The sequence below is a fragment of the Brassica rapa genome, chromosome A05 (assembly GCF_000309985.2).
Source record: "Brassica rapa cultivar Chiifu-401-42 chromosome A05, CAAS_Brap_v3.01, whole genome shotgun sequence".
Taxonomy (NCBI): domain Eukaryota; kingdom Viridiplantae; phylum Streptophyta; class Magnoliopsida; order Brassicales; family Brassicaceae; genus Brassica; species Brassica rapa.
Genome location: NC_024799.2, coordinates 204,011 through 220,301, shown reverse-complemented (window position 1 = coordinate 220,301; position 16,291 = coordinate 204,011). Strand labels below are relative to the sequence as shown.

Genomic DNA, 16,291 nt, shown 5'->3' with positions numbered 1-16,291 from the left:
AAATACAGACAATTTATCTGTTGAAAAATGAAAAAGTGACTAGATTATGACCCGCCCTTAAGGGCGGGTATATTTTTGTTTTATATTTTTATAACTTTTAGTTTTTATATTTTAGTTTTTAGTTATATCTGTGTTTTTCTTTGTATAATATTTTTTAAATAATTAATAAAAGATTTTATAATTTTATAAAAATAGTTAGACCACACCTATGAATAGGTCATGTTCCTAATTTAAAAGTATTGATTATATATACCATTATTGTTAGACTCGTGTAAAAATCAAAAAGCAAAAAACAGTTTTAACATATTAATAGCTTCTAACCCGCCCTTTGTATATTTTTTGTTTTAATTTTTTTTTGAGAAATTTAATTTTTTCTATTTGAGTTTTTAATCATATTCATGCTTACTATAAATTTAATTTAATATTTTTTAGTAAATATATTAAATATGTAAAGTTGCATAACTATACACTTGTGCCGTACACATTTCAGAAATTATTTTCAAAATTTATTTCTAAAGTGTTCAACTATTTATATATATATATATGGTCTTCACTAACTTGAAGTAAGATCATATTTAATAAAAAAAATTAATCGAACAACCTATTTAAAACCTATTGTACTAAATGAGTTTATATGAATATTTATTTCAATTAAAAATTCACTTAAACCCCGTTAAACTTTATTTTAACATCTCGTGCTTTGTTAAACGATAAACTTAATGTTTGTGTAGAATATTTCAAATTTGATTAAATTAATGTCTGATTGAATAAGTCTCAATTTTTTGGATTGAAATATAAGTTATGTGTACTGTAGTGTGATAATGATTTTTGAAAAATATATCAAAGTTTATTATAGTTAGATATTATGATGTAATAATCAGTGACAATAGTACTCTCTCCGTTCCTAAAAGATCTATATTCTAAATAAAAAAATGTTTCAAAAAGATACATATTCTATATTTTCAATGCAATTTTTGTCAACTAATAATGAGAAATTAAAAAAATAATTGTATTTCTTAAAATCTTATTGGTTTAAAAATATAAGAAATATAAAATTATAAAAAACTATGTATTTGTAGCTTAGTTTTAATATGTTTTATTAAAAAATGTGAAAATATTAAAACATGGATCTTTTGAGAACGAAAAGAGTATATATTTTCTTTCGTAATATTAGGGGTGAAAATAAAAAGTAAAACTACTATAAGTGTTTTCTTTTGTATTTCTTAACAAATATAAAGTGTGTAATTTAATAATTACATTTTATACTTCTTAACCCAGATTATGAGAAACAATTAACATATCATTATAAAAAGATATGTCAATGATATAACTGTAAAGATACTCCAACTTACGAAGTGTACAAATAGTTCATGCAGTTATTCAGTTTGATGCCGTTATAAAAATATGGTTCGATGCAGTTACATCACTATAGATAATAATATATTCTATTTAATCAGTTGAATGCAGTTACAAAAACATGGATCGTTGCAGTTATTAACATATCAGGACAAATAACAATATATTGATATATTCTATTTAATCAGTTCATTGCAGTTATATTTTTAAATTGGACACAACATTTTATCAATTGGTCATACTGCTGTTTTAATAGAATAGATTTTATTAGAATATTGTCAAAAAGAATTATCAACTGATAGAAAAGGCATTATTAATACTATAGAAAATAGTTTTATCGGCCCAATACAATACATTTCAAAATTCGACCAACCAAGTTGAGAGTTGGTTCGTTGAATCGTTTCTGGAATATAATAATTTGCCATTTGTTAGCCCTATCTTCTGCAACGTGATACATCGCGCCCGCAACTCTCCACCATCTCGTCTCCCCAAGGTACGTTTACAGATTCGTCAAGTCGCAGTGTTCTTCTGATCTGAGAAATGCTTAATCTGATGAACTCTTCTTCCCTCGTCTACTATTAGGCAGAAGAAGAACCCCATGGCGATTTACGTCGCGTCACGGCGGCTTTCCGCCAGAACAACCGCGGCGACGCTGCGTTATGCCACTGCTCTGAGATCTTATTCGACCTCGTTCAGGGAGGAGAGGGACACCTTCGGCCCGATCCAAGTTCCTTCCGATAAGTTCGGGATCTCATTTTTTTTTACCATTTGACTATCTCAGTATTGTCTAATCGTTGTTGTTTCTGCGTCGTCAGGTTGTGGGGAGCCCAGACGCAGAGATCGCTGCAGAACTTCGAGATCGGCGGCGAGCGCGAGCGAATGCCCGAGCCAATCGTCCGCGCTTTTGGCGTCTTGAAGAAGTGCGCTGCCAAGGTACACCTATTATACTCTTAAAGGTTTTGGAGATTTTCTTGTCATCTATGCGTTGTCGTTTTGGGTTGGTGATGAGCTGAGTAACTTTAATTTAGGTTAACATGGAGTATGGACTTGATCCAACGATTGGGAAAGCGATTATGCAAGCTGCTCAGGAAGTTGCTGAGGGCAAGCTCAATGATCATTTCCCCCTTGTTGTTTGGCAAACTGGTAGTGGCACTCAGAGTAACATGAATGCTAATGAGGTCACTTTCTTCTCTCATTGTTTAGTGGTACAATACATACAAGGGCATTGTGTTTATGTTTTGCTCTTTAATTTTCTGCAGGTTATTGCCAACAGAGCAGCTGAGATTCTTGGTCGCAAACGTGGTGAAAAATGTGTCCACCCTAATGACCATGTCAACAGATCTCAGTCTTCTAACGACACTTTCCCTACCGTAAGCTTTTGCTTTTAGTTACTGCTATTTGTTGAATTGCTTAAGCTGTTTCTTCTATACTAATTGTCTCGTATTGATTTTGGTTTTGTCTAGGTCATGCACATTGCAGCTGCAACCGAGATTAATTCGAGGCTCATCCCTAGTCTGAAAACTTTGCATACCACTCTCGACTCTAAGGTCTCTCCTCTCTTCTCAACTGACAGTTGCTTTGTAGATGTTGCGTTTTAAGGAACATCTTCTGCGCTTTGTTCTTTTTTTTTCTTCTAGATATTCCTCTTTGCATATCTCTTGCGTTTGTTAATTTTGCTCTGTATTCTGAAATCTTTCAAACTTATCTCGTTTTCTGGCAGTCCTTCGAGTTTAAAGATATTGTGAAAATTGGAAGAACTCACACTCAAGATGCTACTCCTTTGACGCTAGGACAAGAATTTGGTGGCTATGCTACTCAGGTATGCTCTCTACCAAAATTGAAATTCATGTGCAGTCAGGAATTCTTTTTTTTTTTTAAATTTGGATCCTCATGTTCGCAGGTTAAGTATGGACTTAATCGAGTCACATGCACTCTACCCCGCCTCTATCAGGTTTGTGAAATGATATCTTTTGAGGATCTGCTTTGTCCAATTTTCACTGAACTCTAACTTGCCAGAAATGTTTGGCCAGCTTGCACAAGGTGGAACTGCGGTCGGGACAGGATTAAACACCAAGAAAGGGTATATGTCTCATTTTAATATTTATTTCCATCTCAAGTTCATCTCCTCATAGTCCACTTTTTTTGTAATATCTGTTCAGGTTTGATGTAAAGATAGCTGCTGCAGTAGCCGAAGAAACAAACCTGCCGTTTGTCACTGCAGAAAACAAGTTTGAAGCTCTGGTTAGCCTCTAAACGAGATAATATGCTTTATATTGTTGCTACATGAAATCAGTTTCTGAGTTTTTCTGCTCTTTCCAGGCTGCACATGATGCTTGTGTTGAAACCAGTGGGTCACTCAACACAATCGCCACATCGTTGATGAAGATTGCCAATGATATACGTTTTCTTGGAAGGTAATCTTCAGGGATTTGTTTTAATTTTGATCTTTATTCAAGAGTTGCAATATGTTCTTATGGATCAAACATGTCTTTATATAGTGGTCCAAGATGTGGTCTTGGTGAACTTGTTCTGCCTGAAAATGAGCCAGGAAGCAGCATCATGCCTGTATGAATGCAGTCTTCCTTTATATCCGTCATTGTCGATACTTTTTTTTTCAAATGAATTTTAATCGTTGGCTGTCTCTCAGGGGAAGGTAAATCCTACACAGTGTGAGGCCTTGACTATGGTTTGTGCTCAGGTAAGTTCCTGTTGATCAGTACATTCTTATTGACATAGGAGTCTAAATTGTTCCTGACTCTTTTGAGTTGCATCCTACAAAATTGCAGGTAATGGGCAACCATGTAGCTGTGACAGTTGGTGGGTCAAATGGTCATTTCGAACTGAATGTATTTAAGCCGGTGATTGCAAGCGCTCTCTTGCATGTACGTTAATCTCTCTCTCTCCCTTTGTGCACATATTTCTTATAAAATGTACCAATATATTAACCTATTGAACTTGCGTCTTTGACAGTCCGTGAGGTTAATAGCAGATGCTTCAGCTTCGTTTGAGAAAAACTGTGTAAGGGGTATTGAGGCCAACAGAGAAAGGATCTCAAAGCTATTGCACGAGGTATATAGGTCTTCTTCTCATTACTTTTCTGGTCTCAAAAGTATTCACCAATATGAAATAATGATTTTTTTTCTGGATGTGTAGTCTCTTATGCTTGTGACATCATTGAATCCGGTAAGTCTCCAAATGTGTAACTCTGCTTTTTTTTTTTACAAAAAAAAATTTAAGTCAGTGCGAAATTTTTAAACCATATTGTTTACTTTACCAGAAAATCGGATATGACAATGCTGCAGCAGTTGCCAAGAAAGCTCACAAAGAAGGATCGACACTGAAGGTAAAAACAACAAAGTCTTTATGCTTCATTAGGAAATCAAACTTACTTGAGAAGAGGTTAAAATTGATTTGCAAGAAGAAAATAAACAGAGTTTTTTAGGCTGTATCAGTTTGTTAAATCTCTGAGTTTAATTTTTTTTATCATACAGGAAGCGGCTCTGAAGTTAGGTGTTCTTACTTCTGAAGAGTTTGATACCCTTGTTGTTCCCGAGAAGATGATCGGTCCCTCCGATTGATGTTGAGCCAAAAGCTTCATTTTGCCATGTTTTATTCTTGATAAAGAGGTTGTAATGACAAATAAGCAAATCCCCAGACTCAAATTTTGCATTTGGAAGGATTCAATTCTTTATGTATCACACAGTTACTTTTATGTTGAATAAAAGAGCAACTATTCATGTTTAGACCAAAACAAGAAAAAGTAAACTATTTATTCATGCCAGGATGAAGGAAGGAGAAGACTGAGTGCTTGTGTTACATAAGGTAAAGCTTTGGTGAGTGTGATACGGGTGCTGGGGTAGGACTTGACGATGAGTTGACGCTTTGCCAATATTTTCGAAGGCCTTTTGTGGCTTTAGGATACATTTACAACTTGGTCTGTATCAATTTGTTTAATATGGGCCTATTAAACTAGCCAAGAAATCGGTTTTATTATAAATCAGATTTTATTTAGTATGGGGCCATGTCAAAGTAGCCCAAAATTTAGTTCAAATACATCCGGAAAGCCTGAAATGAGATTTTGCCATGCGCAAACAAACGTACGCGCTAAACCGAGGATCTAGGAGAAAAGGCGCGCGTGTGGGTGGATCGCAGCGCCCCCACTTGTAGGGCAGAAAAATATTTGTTTAAATAAAAATTATAGAAAACAGAGGGCGTCCAATGTATCTGTCTGAACACTTTTCCGTTTTTGTTGGATTTTTATTTATTTCCTGTCTCAATCAATCAATTGTTGGTTCAATGTATCTTCCCTTTTCAGTCTTCTTCTCTTTTTTTTTTTTAATTGTCTTTCTTCAAATCATGAACAAAACTTGTTTTATTTCCCTTTAAGAATATGTATTTGTTAGACTAGTTCATTATTTTGGACCAACTTTGGCTAATGCATGGCATGTGTTTAGTATATAATACAGATCACTGAAAGAAAGCGCATTTTATATGTCTTAAAGTAAGTAGAAAGTTTTAGAAACATTGCATCTGAACATCGAGAAATCGATAAAGGAAAACCTAATAAAATATATAATTGAACGTACGTACAACTTGAGATTGGACTCTGAAGTATGGGCTGGGAGGCCCTAAACTACATCCAATCACCTACCGACACGTCACCTTATTCCCACGTATGGATTGAGTTATTACCTCCACGTCAGCTTTGGCACGTGCCATGACTCTCTCTTCTCTCTCCGTGACGCTTTTTTCTCTCTCCCTCGCAGGTTCACTTTGATTCACTGTCTGTCGTCTCTTTTTCCATGAAAGCTAAGACGAGAGATCTCTGACTCTCCGAGAGAAAGAGAGCTTTCCCTTTTCTTCATAAGCTACGACCTTCCAAGGTTTGTCATCTCTTCTCCTTCTTCTTCATTTCATCTGTACAAGTTTCGTAAGTTTGATGAGAATCTCCATAGCTTTAGGCGTAGTTTGATTTCACTGATTTAGCATTTCTTCTAATCGATCTGTGTAGTTAAGTTTCTCTCAGATCGGACTTGGATCGTTTTTTTTTTTTGTATTGATTCCGATTTACTCCAAGTCTCTTGAACGTTACTGGAGAATTAAAATGAAAAAAAAAAAAAAAAACTGTTGATGTGTGTGTGTGTGTTTTGAGCAGGTCCAAAAAAAATGGAGCCGTGTGATTGTTTCGAGACGAATGCGAATCAGGACGATCTGTTAGTGAAATACCAATACATCTCGGACGCGCTAATCGCCCTCGCCTACTTCTCAATCCCACTAGAGCTCATCTACTTCGTCAACAAGTCAGCCTTCTTCCCTTACAAATGGGTCCTGATGCAGTTCGGCGCCTTCATCATCCTCTGCGGCGCCACCCACTTCATCAACCTCTGGATGTTCTTCAACCACTCCAAAGTCGTCGCCATCGTCATGACCCTCGCCAAAGTCTCCTGCGCCGCCGTCTCCTGCGCCACCGCCCTCATGCTCGTTCACATCATCCCTGATCTTCTCAGCGTCAAGAACCGTGAGCTGTTCCTCAAGAAGAAGGCCGACGAGCTTGACAGAGAGATGGGTCTGATTCTCACCCAGGAGGAGACCGGGAGGCACGTGAGGATGCTTACTCATGAGATCAGAAGCACTCTTGATAGACACACTATCCTAAGGACCACGCTTGTGGAGCTTGGTAAGACTCTTTGCCTCGAGGAGTGCGCCTTGTGGATGCCCTCGCAGAGTGGTTTGTATCTTCAGCTTTCTCATACTTTGAGCCATAAGATACAAGTCGGAAGCAGTGTGCCTATTAATCTCCCGATTATTAACCAGCTCTTCAACAGCGCTCAAGCGATGCACATACCTCACACGTGTCCCTTGGCTAAGATTGGGCCTCCTGTTGGGAGATATGCGCCTCCTGAGGTTGTCTCTGTCCGTGTACCTCTTCTGCATCTCTCGAATTTCCAGGGAAGTGACTGGTCTGATCTCTCTGGTAAAGGCTACGCTATCATGGTCCTGATTCTTCCAACTGATGGTGCGAGAAAATGGAGAGACCATGAGCTGGAACTTGTCGAAGTTGTGGCCGATCAGGTCCATATCTTCATAATATGTTTTTGATTTTTGCAATCTGTGTCTCTGACTCTCGCTTTATTGATTTCAGGTGGCTGTGGCTCTTTCACACGCAGCGATTCTGGAGGAATCAATGCACGCTCGTGACCAGCTTATGGAGCAGAACTTTGCGTTAGACAAGGCTCGTCAAGAGGCAGAGATGGCAGTGCATGCTCGGAATGACTTCCTAGCTGTCATGAACCACGAGATGAGGACACCGATGCATGCCATCATCTCTCTCTCTTCTCTCCTTCTTGAGACCGAGCTATCTCCAGAGCAGAGAGTTATGATCGAGACTATACTGAAAAGTAGCAATCTCGTGGCTACACTCATCAGCGACGTTCTGGATCTGTCGAGATTGGAGGATGGGAGCTTGCTCTTGGAAAACGAACCATTCAGTCTCCAAGCCATCTTTGAAGAGGTAACTACTTATTATATAGATTAAGCAGTGAAGTTTATTGTCTTACACAAAAGCTTTGAATCTGTAGGTCATCTCTCTGATAAAGCCAATCGCGTCGGTGAAGAAACTATCGACGAATCTGATCCTATCTGCAGACTTGCCGGCGTATGCTATAGGTGATGAGAAACGTCTGATGCAAACTATGCTCAACATCATGGGGAACGCTGTGAAATTCACCAAGGAAGGCCACGTCTCCATAATAGCTTCTATCATGAAACCTGAGTCCTTGAGAGAATTACCATCTCCAGACTTCTATCCAGTTCCAAGCGACAATCACTTCTACCTATGCGTGCAGGTTAGTCCCAACCAATCCACATATAGTTATTTGCTTCACAGTTCGATCTGTTTCTAAAAAATGTTAATGATATGGGTGCAGGTGAAGGACACAGGGTGTGGAATTCACACGCAAGACATTCCTTTTCTCTTCACCAAATTTGTGCAGCCTCGGACTGGAGCTCAGAGGAACCATGCGGGTGCAGGACTCGGTCTAGCTCTCTGCAAACGGTAATGCACTCAAAAGTATATCATGTATTAATATGAAGTGTAAAGCATGTGGTGGTGTAACAAAAGAGCTAAAGAGTGAGAGCATTTGATCTTTGGCTAGGTTCGTTGGGCTAATGGGAGGATGCATATGGATAGAAAGCGAAGGGATAGAGAAAGGCTGCACGGCTTCGTTCATAATAAGGCTGGGTATCTGCAACGGTCCTGGCAGTAGCAGCGGTTCAATGGCGCTACGTCTTGCAGCTAAATCACAAACAAGACCATGGAACTGGTGATAACATTACCATGGATGGTGACTTCCATTGAGGAGAGCTTTTTGGGTAACTATCACACGCAGCCGGAAGAGAAAGGAGAATGTATTATTATATAAATGGACGGAAGGGTTGGAACTGATCTTAACTTATTGGAATTTTTGTTGGATGTAATTTGTAAATAAAAAAAATACATACAGATATATATATTTATATGTGTATGCCGGGAGGTGTATTTTTATCTTTTGATCAGCGTCTGTTGAAGTTATATCTTGAGAGAACATGGCATATGTACTACTAGTTCAAAGATGAACTCGCTGTGTGCTGTTTGAACAGCAGGAGCCTATAAAATAAAAGAGCTTCAATACAAATACGTACATTTGCTCTTCGTTATTTACAGAAGATAGGTTTGGTTTGTACCTGAGCAAGTCGTTCTACTCGCCTAGCTTGGCCTCAAAACTCATCATATGAAAAGTCTTCTCTTCCGACACCATTTTGAGACTAATTGGTTCTTGTCTTTAGACTTTAGGAGGAAGAGGAGGAGACTCGCAAAGCATTATCAGATGACCACCGCCAATTATTTTTTATGTAAGATATGATGGACAAGCTTTGATCATGCCCTAAAACTAGTAGCAAATATATAACGTTTCTTTTCTTTGTCTATATTGGAGAGAAGATCCCACATCGAAAATATGTAAGGGACATGAGTAATATGTAAGAGATTTGGAACACTCTACTAATAGCCAATTGATTTTAAGTTGAAAGCCCAAGAAACTTATCACGCCGTAGCCAAGAACCCAAAGTATAGGTCAGAGCTTGGACTGTATTTTGTGAGTACTCTAATAAACGACACCATGGCGGCATGCCCTAAATATAAAATATTTTTATATTTAACGATTTTTTTTCGTATGGAAAAGAAAAGAGACAAGATAATCGTGGAATAAAATTGAACCTAATTAAATCATCTATAATTAGTGGCCTCACGCACGTCCTCTAATGCATAATCATGCAAATGATTGGGGATCATATGAGCTAAAACGTGCTCCCAACTCACATCCCTTGTTCTCATCTATAATTTTGTACTTTTAAACTTTGTCGCTAGAACCCTATATAACTCTCATTGCACAACATCTCGTTCAGAACACATTTATACAACTCTAATACAGTTGAAAGTTGCTTCTCTCGCAAGTTAAAAACTAAAATAATGGCCCTACAATGTTCGTTTTTCTTCATTCCTTGCATGCTGCTTCTCTCGTCCCTGGTCGCCGCCAGAGCAGCCACAATCACCGACGGAGAAATACTTTCTTCCATGATCGGAGTTCAAGGTCTCATATACTGTAAACAAGGATCCAAGCTTACCCCTCTCCAAGGTAATTTTCTTCATCTCTATATAATATATTTTCTCTGTTAAAACAAAAATACCATTTTTATCTACCATTATAAAAAATTTACTAGGTCTATTTTATTAATTGCATAATATGACATAATAACCAATAAAAATATTGATAATAAATCAATTTTAATTATAAATTTTAAAGTTGAGAACAAAAATCTAATAAAATTCTACTAAAATTTTAAGATATTTTTTTATTAAATAATGCATTAATTAATTTCTTAATTAAGTAATATAATAATGCATTAAACGAATGTAGCAAAACACAACAGTTAAGTCTTAGAACAAACATCTCCATAAGTTTTATAAAAACTGTTGCAACAGAGACAATAGATTATTTCCCTTGTTTTCTAGTCTCCTTTCACCTGTTATAACCAATAAAGAAAAGAAAAACAGGGAGTTAGTAAAGAATAAAATAGCAACAGGAAACAGAGAGTTATAGATCGGTATTACGTCTTGTCTTTGGTATTACTTCTTGTCTTGTTCTTCATCCTCTTTTTTATCTTCCTTTTCTTAATTCTGGAATGATCGAAGCGTCCCTTGCTCTGATGCATTCTGGTCCAAGCTGTGGATGCGGGATGCGAAAGCTTCTTAGATTCCTACAAAACAATTAAAATTTGGTAAGCTTTTAACAATTTAAGAAGGAAATACAAGACAAGATAGCCTATTGGGACACAGTGAAAATAGTATGACCACCACAGAGGTTAAACATACAACACAAAAGTGAGCAAAAGTATTATTGCTCACCACAGGATCACCATCGAGGTCATCTAAAGCTTCACTTTTCTTCTCCTCATTTTCTTCTTTTTCCTTTCTCTCCTTCACTGCTTGCTGGAAAGCAGCATACACTTCAATGAACTGGAAGAAAATTTCAAAAAGAATTTATTGTCGACTCCACTTGTCAAGGGCAAATGGAAAGAGACAAGTCTGGAGACTTTACCTTAACGTGACAGACCTCACATAATCCATAACCAAAACTTTTTGAATCCTTATGTTTACAGTTCACAACTTCTTTGTCAGAATTTGGTCTTGGCGTAAAAGGTTTTTCAAGCAATGTACTGTCGCTTTTTTTGAGCCCCTCAACCTATGCCAAGCATGTACAACAATTGAAAATACAATCAACATAAACAAGTACAATGAGGCAAAAAAAAAAAAAAAAACATCTAGTTAGCGAATAGCTCTTACAACTAGGAAACGGTATGTAACATATACTGCAAAATGAAATAACTCACAGTTAAACATGCAGCTTCAGTATTAGCAAACTCAATCAATATAGAGGTTATTGTTTCTTCACCCACGTCTGCCTGAGAAACACACATCAAAATCGAAACATCATCACTGCTGCTCTATTAATCTTATAACAAATAATCAGATATTCTTACAATATCATGAGAAAGGGCAGCTATGTAAATTGCTGCACCACATATTCCGCTTAGTTTCCGGCAGGTCTGCAAGCCAGAAAAATAAAGACAAAGAACATGTAGTAATGAAGGTAACTATAAATTAAAAGAGGAGTTGAGTCACACCTGCGTCCAATCTCCCTTCATACTAGCCATAATATTGATAGCCGTTCCAATGACCTTTGTTGTTGATTCATCGTCAAGTCCACTTTCCAATAAGGCTGCAAGTGTGTGTGTGTGATGAAATAAGAATTCGATACAAGTGTTTATATTTTGACTGATACTCACAACAACTACTTGAACAAGTAGAATGGGAGCCAAAAGAATGACATAATTTACCGTTTGTGAATTGAGGAATGAAGACTGAAGGATCAACAAGATCCTCATAGTAATCCACACCGAAGGCTTCTTTACAGAGTTGCAAGAGCACAGAACCTAACTCGCAACTAGACAAAAAAAAAGTTTTGAAATAAAACCATTAGTCAGTAGACAAAAGGGAAAAGATTTGCTCAACTTACACGGCAACTCCAAGGTAGCTTGAAAGATCAATAAGAAGAAGAGGAAGTTCGTATTTCCTGCAGATGAGGAGGAAAAGTTTTTTGGTCAAAAAAAAAAAATGTAACTAGAAAATCTGTAAAATAAGAATCCAAACCTGCAAGCATAGTAGAGACAGGAAGCGAGTACTAGTTCAGATCTGCGCCCTTTGATGAAGTTTTTGTCATCTGACCTCTTTGAGAATAAAAGATTAAATATATAAAGTTGAGAAAGAAGAATCCAGATATGTAAAAAAGCGACGATACATACCACAAAAAGTCGGGAGGCAATTCCAACGACACCACCACTGTCATCACTGTCATCACTGTCATCACTGTCATCACCATCGCCAATTTGCAAGGCATCTTTAAATTTCATAAGCTCTTCTCTTACTGCGCACAAAACAAAACACAAAAGATCAAAATTTGACACAAAAGGTAACAAACAATGCACTAACCGAGAAAAAAAAAACAGTACCTGCACTAGTTCTACTCTCATATGTGCTTCGAATCCCACACTGAACACTATGGCTCTGCAGCATAAAGGCAACACCAAATGGTCGAATAAAAAGATATGTCGATGGTACGATTATTAGAGTTAAAGCTTGATCTGGCTATAACAAAGAAACATCGGGAGGGAGGGATTAGGGTTACCTGTCCAGCAAAACTGAAGTTTTCCAGGACTACCCGACATGAATCACATAACCTACAATCATAAACACATAAACGAGAAGCTCATCATCCATCATAACTGAAACCTTCAAATCGATATACACTTACAAAAGACCGCACACCATCATCGCAACCGAGAGAGGGATTTTTATTAGGCTGAGAGAATGAGGAATCGCAGACACTCGTCACGCTTTTTATATCAAAACCCTAAGGTCGTCCTAGTTCTTTAGATGGGCCGCAGGCCTCTATAATAATTAGTAGTATAATACGTGGACAGGTGCGGTGGCGAGGGTGACATGCGAGACGGCGGACGAATACGGTTACGAGGGAGAGGACGTGACGGTGCTTAGCCAAGCGACGGATGCTAAGGGTTATTTCCTGGCGACGCTTTCTCCATCGGAGGTGAAGGGGTTGAAGAAGAAGGTAATCAAGATTAAAGAGTGCAGAGCGTTTCTTGAGCTTTCTCCAGCTGATACCTGTTCTTATCCGACTGAGATCAACCGTGGAATCAGCGGAGCCATTCTCCAGACATATCGTCTCTTAGAAAACAAGCTTAAGATGAAGCTCTTCACCGTTGGCCCTTTCGTGTTCTCACCTGAGGAAACTCAGGACAAGTCTATCCCCGATGGTTACTAAATATGATTTAACGATCCTTTTTCTATACATGCCTTATACGGGCGTCAGTGGGACACATAATTTTGTGATCCCACAATTGTCAAACGTTGTTTTCTTTCTTGTTTAACATCCATCACTTGCTTCCTTGTTTTGAAATCGGCAGTATCGAGTGGTTATAATGAATTTTCAAATACAAATTCTTACATATACATATATTGATTTTCTCAGCAACACCTTGCTAACAAATTGATGAATATATTAGCAAAGGTTTTACCACACAAAACAAAAAGAGAATTATGAGAAACATATAACCTCTCAAAACATTTTCATCCATGGTATGAAAATAAAGTTTCTGAAACTATTGGATGGAAATTTAAGATTCCGAAAACCCTATATATCTATTACTTTTTTTTAATAGTCACCATCTATTCGCTTTTTGAGAACATTTTCATACCAATGGATGTAGTTGCTCTGATTAGAAGCAGCTAGTACAAGTACTTGTATTGTGATTTTTTTCGTTTAGAATCTGCTTATACTGTTTGTACAGACATAGATACCTCTTTTAATGTGTTTTTGAATAGGCAATACATATATGATATATCCAACTATATATTACACTTAGGGAAAATGCTTGATGTACTTGTATTGACCTTATTTCAAAGTAGCCAGCATTCCGGCGGAAAAGTGTATTCATTGTCAAATAATGCAAGAAGAAGGCACATGCCTAATCCGCGTAATTCGACCAACTAGCACTGCTAGTGGATTTTGCTTAAGTAAATACAATATACTAACCGAAAACTATACTTCATATAAATGATCTTCAACTCGATTACGAAAGTCGTTTACATATATCTTAGTTACGCAAACACTTTGGCATTGCATGAAATTCTTCACGCGTTGTATGAGAATAACGTCGCGGTTTCAAGACTTTCTTTATTCAAAGAGAGAGAGAGAGAGAAGTGACTTGGGACCCCAAACTTTTTTTTGGGTGTAAATGGGATCCCAAACTTGAGAATTGAGACACGATTAAATTTACTAATAAGTCAACGTCAATGTCCTATCAAATTTATTTTCATTCTATTTCGTTTTGGACTTACGATTTATCCATACGAAAAAACTCTTACTTTTATTTTTAATGTTAATTTGAAGGTATCCGCCTAAAGGGGATTATAGAATGACCTAAACTAACTCCAAATGGAGGTGCACCCTATAGATAAACCTTCTCTCGCATATTCAAATAAACCGTAAACAATGGATCTATATATTCATGGTCACACGTGTAGCTAATAATTTTGTAATAAAGGAGAATCTGTCTCTTGCCTAGATCAACTTGACAATTCATTTTCTAGTGAAAACTAATAGACCATCACGATGTAGTTAACAAAAAATTTAAAAATTATTTCGCTGATCTATCACCTATGTTTACTACCACTACCGTTTTCAATTGATAAATTTTCAAAAAGTTTCACATATATTTAAAACATAGTAATTATTTTGTATCTTTTAACAATATTTTATGACTTCAAACCGATATTAATTTAAAATTTTCAGCTAATTTTTTTAGTTTTAAAACTCATCTCATTAGCTAATTAAAAATGTATAAAAACTAAAATACATATTGTGAAATAAGAAAAATCTATAAAAACCATAATTGATTTCTGTAAAAACATAAGAAAAATATTAGTTATACTAGTTTAGTTCCAGGTCCTACTGTATATGCTCATAATTTTGTGTGATTTTATACCTACCTATACATATCTACTAGAGTGAAGCTAAGGATAGGCTTCAATTCTAAAATTAGAGAGATATCTTAGGGTTGGAAGATATACATATTTTCTGGGAGACAAATTAAAAACTTAGGACATTAAAAGAAAAATCAAGTTATGTTTGCCATCAAGTAAAAGAAACCCCTAACTCCTAAAATACAAAAAAAGTTAACCTTAATTCATATTGAAACGATTTTACGGCCATATGCATGTGTGGCTTATGAATTCAATTATCAGAAAAGAAAAAGATATTGATATCTACTACTAGTACATTCTATTCAAACTGATGCGATTCATGTGTTATTAACTTATTATATATACTTTTTTTTTGATCAAATACTTATTATATATACAAACATACCCAAATATGAGTTGTTCAAAAAAAAAAAAAATCCAAATATGTATCTCCTGGCTGTCCTCTAATTAAGTCTTAACTCAAGAACAAAAGTTCTATACCCAGCCAATTTAATGCGACAAAATTAGTTAATTTATCAATAATTAAAGCTGCTACAATTATATATCACAATAATAAAAAATTTCGTTTGTTGAGAACAAAATATATGTATGTACATTTCATTTGTCAATTTATATTTGGAACTCAATTCATGTTGTCAAATACAACGTCATGTCACATGAATTATATTCCATTTGATTCGTAATAATATATAATGTTATGACAAAAAGAAATAACTGAACCAATTGCGGGTCGTTACGTGGCGTGGAGTCGACGAAATAGTGATGAAACAGGTTCACAATAAGATACTTCTGCGAGACAGGTTCATAGTTCATAAATATTATACTCCCTCTGTTTTCAAATGTAGGTAGTTTTATCAAAAAGAGTTTGTTTCACAATATAAGTAGTTTATATATTTCAATGCTATTTTTTCATTTATTGGATATTGTGTGACCAATAAAATAATGTTAAACTTTTTATAATTGGTTGAATTAATTGATTAAATGATATATCTTTTTAGATAACAACTTTCTAAATATTTGTGCTTTTAAGTAAAACTACTTATAATTAAAAACAGAGGAAGTAATTTTCTTTTTTTGGAAAATGTGAGATTTTTTTTTTTGAAAAATGTGAGAGATTTGGGAGTGAACTCCTAATGGAGATGCTCTGAAAGCACAAAGATTAAAAACTTACTTTAAAAAAATATTATCAATCATAAAAACTATAAAACGTAAATAATTGACTAACTGAATAGTTTCCGATGAAGTTAAAATTAACATTAAAATCTTAAAACATATTAA

General features: G+C 36.1%; 4 protein-coding genes across 6 annotated transcripts; 3 read left to right on the top strand and 1 right to left on the bottom strand.

Moving 5' to 3' along the window:
- Positions 1-1,673: 1,673 nt before the first annotated feature.
- Positions 1,674-5,099, top strand: LOC103866371 (fumarate hydratase 1, mitochondrial). The gene is made up of 18 exons (XM_033292131.1): positions 1,674-1,849; positions 1,939-2,097; positions 2,172-2,289; positions 2,385-2,534; positions 2,616-2,726; positions 2,820-2,903; positions 3,077-3,175; positions 3,257-3,307; positions 3,387-3,436; positions 3,516-3,597; positions 3,676-3,770; positions 3,855-3,921; positions 4,004-4,054; positions 4,143-4,238; positions 4,327-4,425; positions 4,510-4,539; positions 4,634-4,699; positions 4,848-5,099. Exons 2-18 carry the CDS (start codon positions 1,955-1,957, stop codon positions 4,932-4,934), a joined length of 1,479 nt encoding a protein of 492 aa, XP_033148022.1. The 5' UTR covers positions 1,674-1,849; positions 1,939-1,954; the 3' UTR covers positions 4,935-5,099.
- Positions 5,100-6,010: 911 nt separating this feature from the next.
- Positions 6,011-8,901, top strand: LOC103866369 (ethylene response sensor 1). 3 transcript variants are annotated; one of them, XM_033292128.1, is made up of 7 exons: positions 6,011-6,029; positions 6,123-6,239; positions 6,512-7,428; positions 7,499-7,867; positions 7,935-8,201; positions 8,283-8,410; positions 8,511-8,682. In XM_033292128.1, the coding sequence occupies exons 3-7, from the start codon at positions 6,523-6,525 to the stop codon at positions 8,680-8,682; spliced, it is 1,842 nt and encodes a 613-aa protein (XP_033148019.1). In that variant the 5' UTR covers positions 6,011-6,029; positions 6,123-6,239; positions 6,512-6,522. The 3 variants fall into 3 exon arrangements, with proteins under 3 accessions (XP_033148019.1, XP_033148018.1, XP_033148017.1); XM_033292127.1 differs by lacking the exon at positions 6,011-6,029 and having other exon boundaries at positions 6,100-6,239; XM_033292126.1 differs by lacking the exons at positions 6,011-6,029; positions 6,123-6,239 and having other exon boundaries at positions 6,523-7,428; positions 8,511-8,901.
- Positions 8,902-9,862: 961 nt separating this feature from the next.
- LOC103866368 (proline-rich protein 3) lies at positions 9,863-15,397 on the top strand. Its single transcript, XM_009144274.3, has 2 exons — positions 9,863-10,028; positions 12,934-15,397. The coding sequence occupies exons 1-2, from the start codon at positions 9,863-9,865 to the stop codon at positions 13,290-13,292; spliced, it is 525 nt and encodes a 174-aa protein (XP_009142522.1). The 3' UTR covers positions 13,293-15,397.
- Positions 10,193-12,893, bottom strand: LOC103866365 (transcription factor IIIB 60 kDa subunit). Its single transcript, XM_009144273.3, has 14 exons — positions 12,765-12,893; positions 12,639-12,690; positions 12,463-12,517; positions 12,256-12,377; positions 12,104-12,180; positions 11,970-12,026; positions 11,791-11,897; positions 11,578-11,672; positions 11,434-11,499; positions 11,284-11,355; positions 10,992-11,135; positions 10,799-10,909; positions 10,505-10,650; positions 10,193-10,416 (listed from the first exon to the last, which is right to left on the bottom strand). The coding sequence occupies exons 1-14, from the start codon at positions 12,782-12,784 to the stop codon at positions 10,413-10,415; spliced, it is 1,128 nt and encodes a 375-aa protein (XP_009142521.1). The 5' UTR covers positions 12,785-12,893; the 3' UTR covers positions 10,193-10,412.
- Positions 15,398-16,291: the final 894 nt, after the last annotated feature.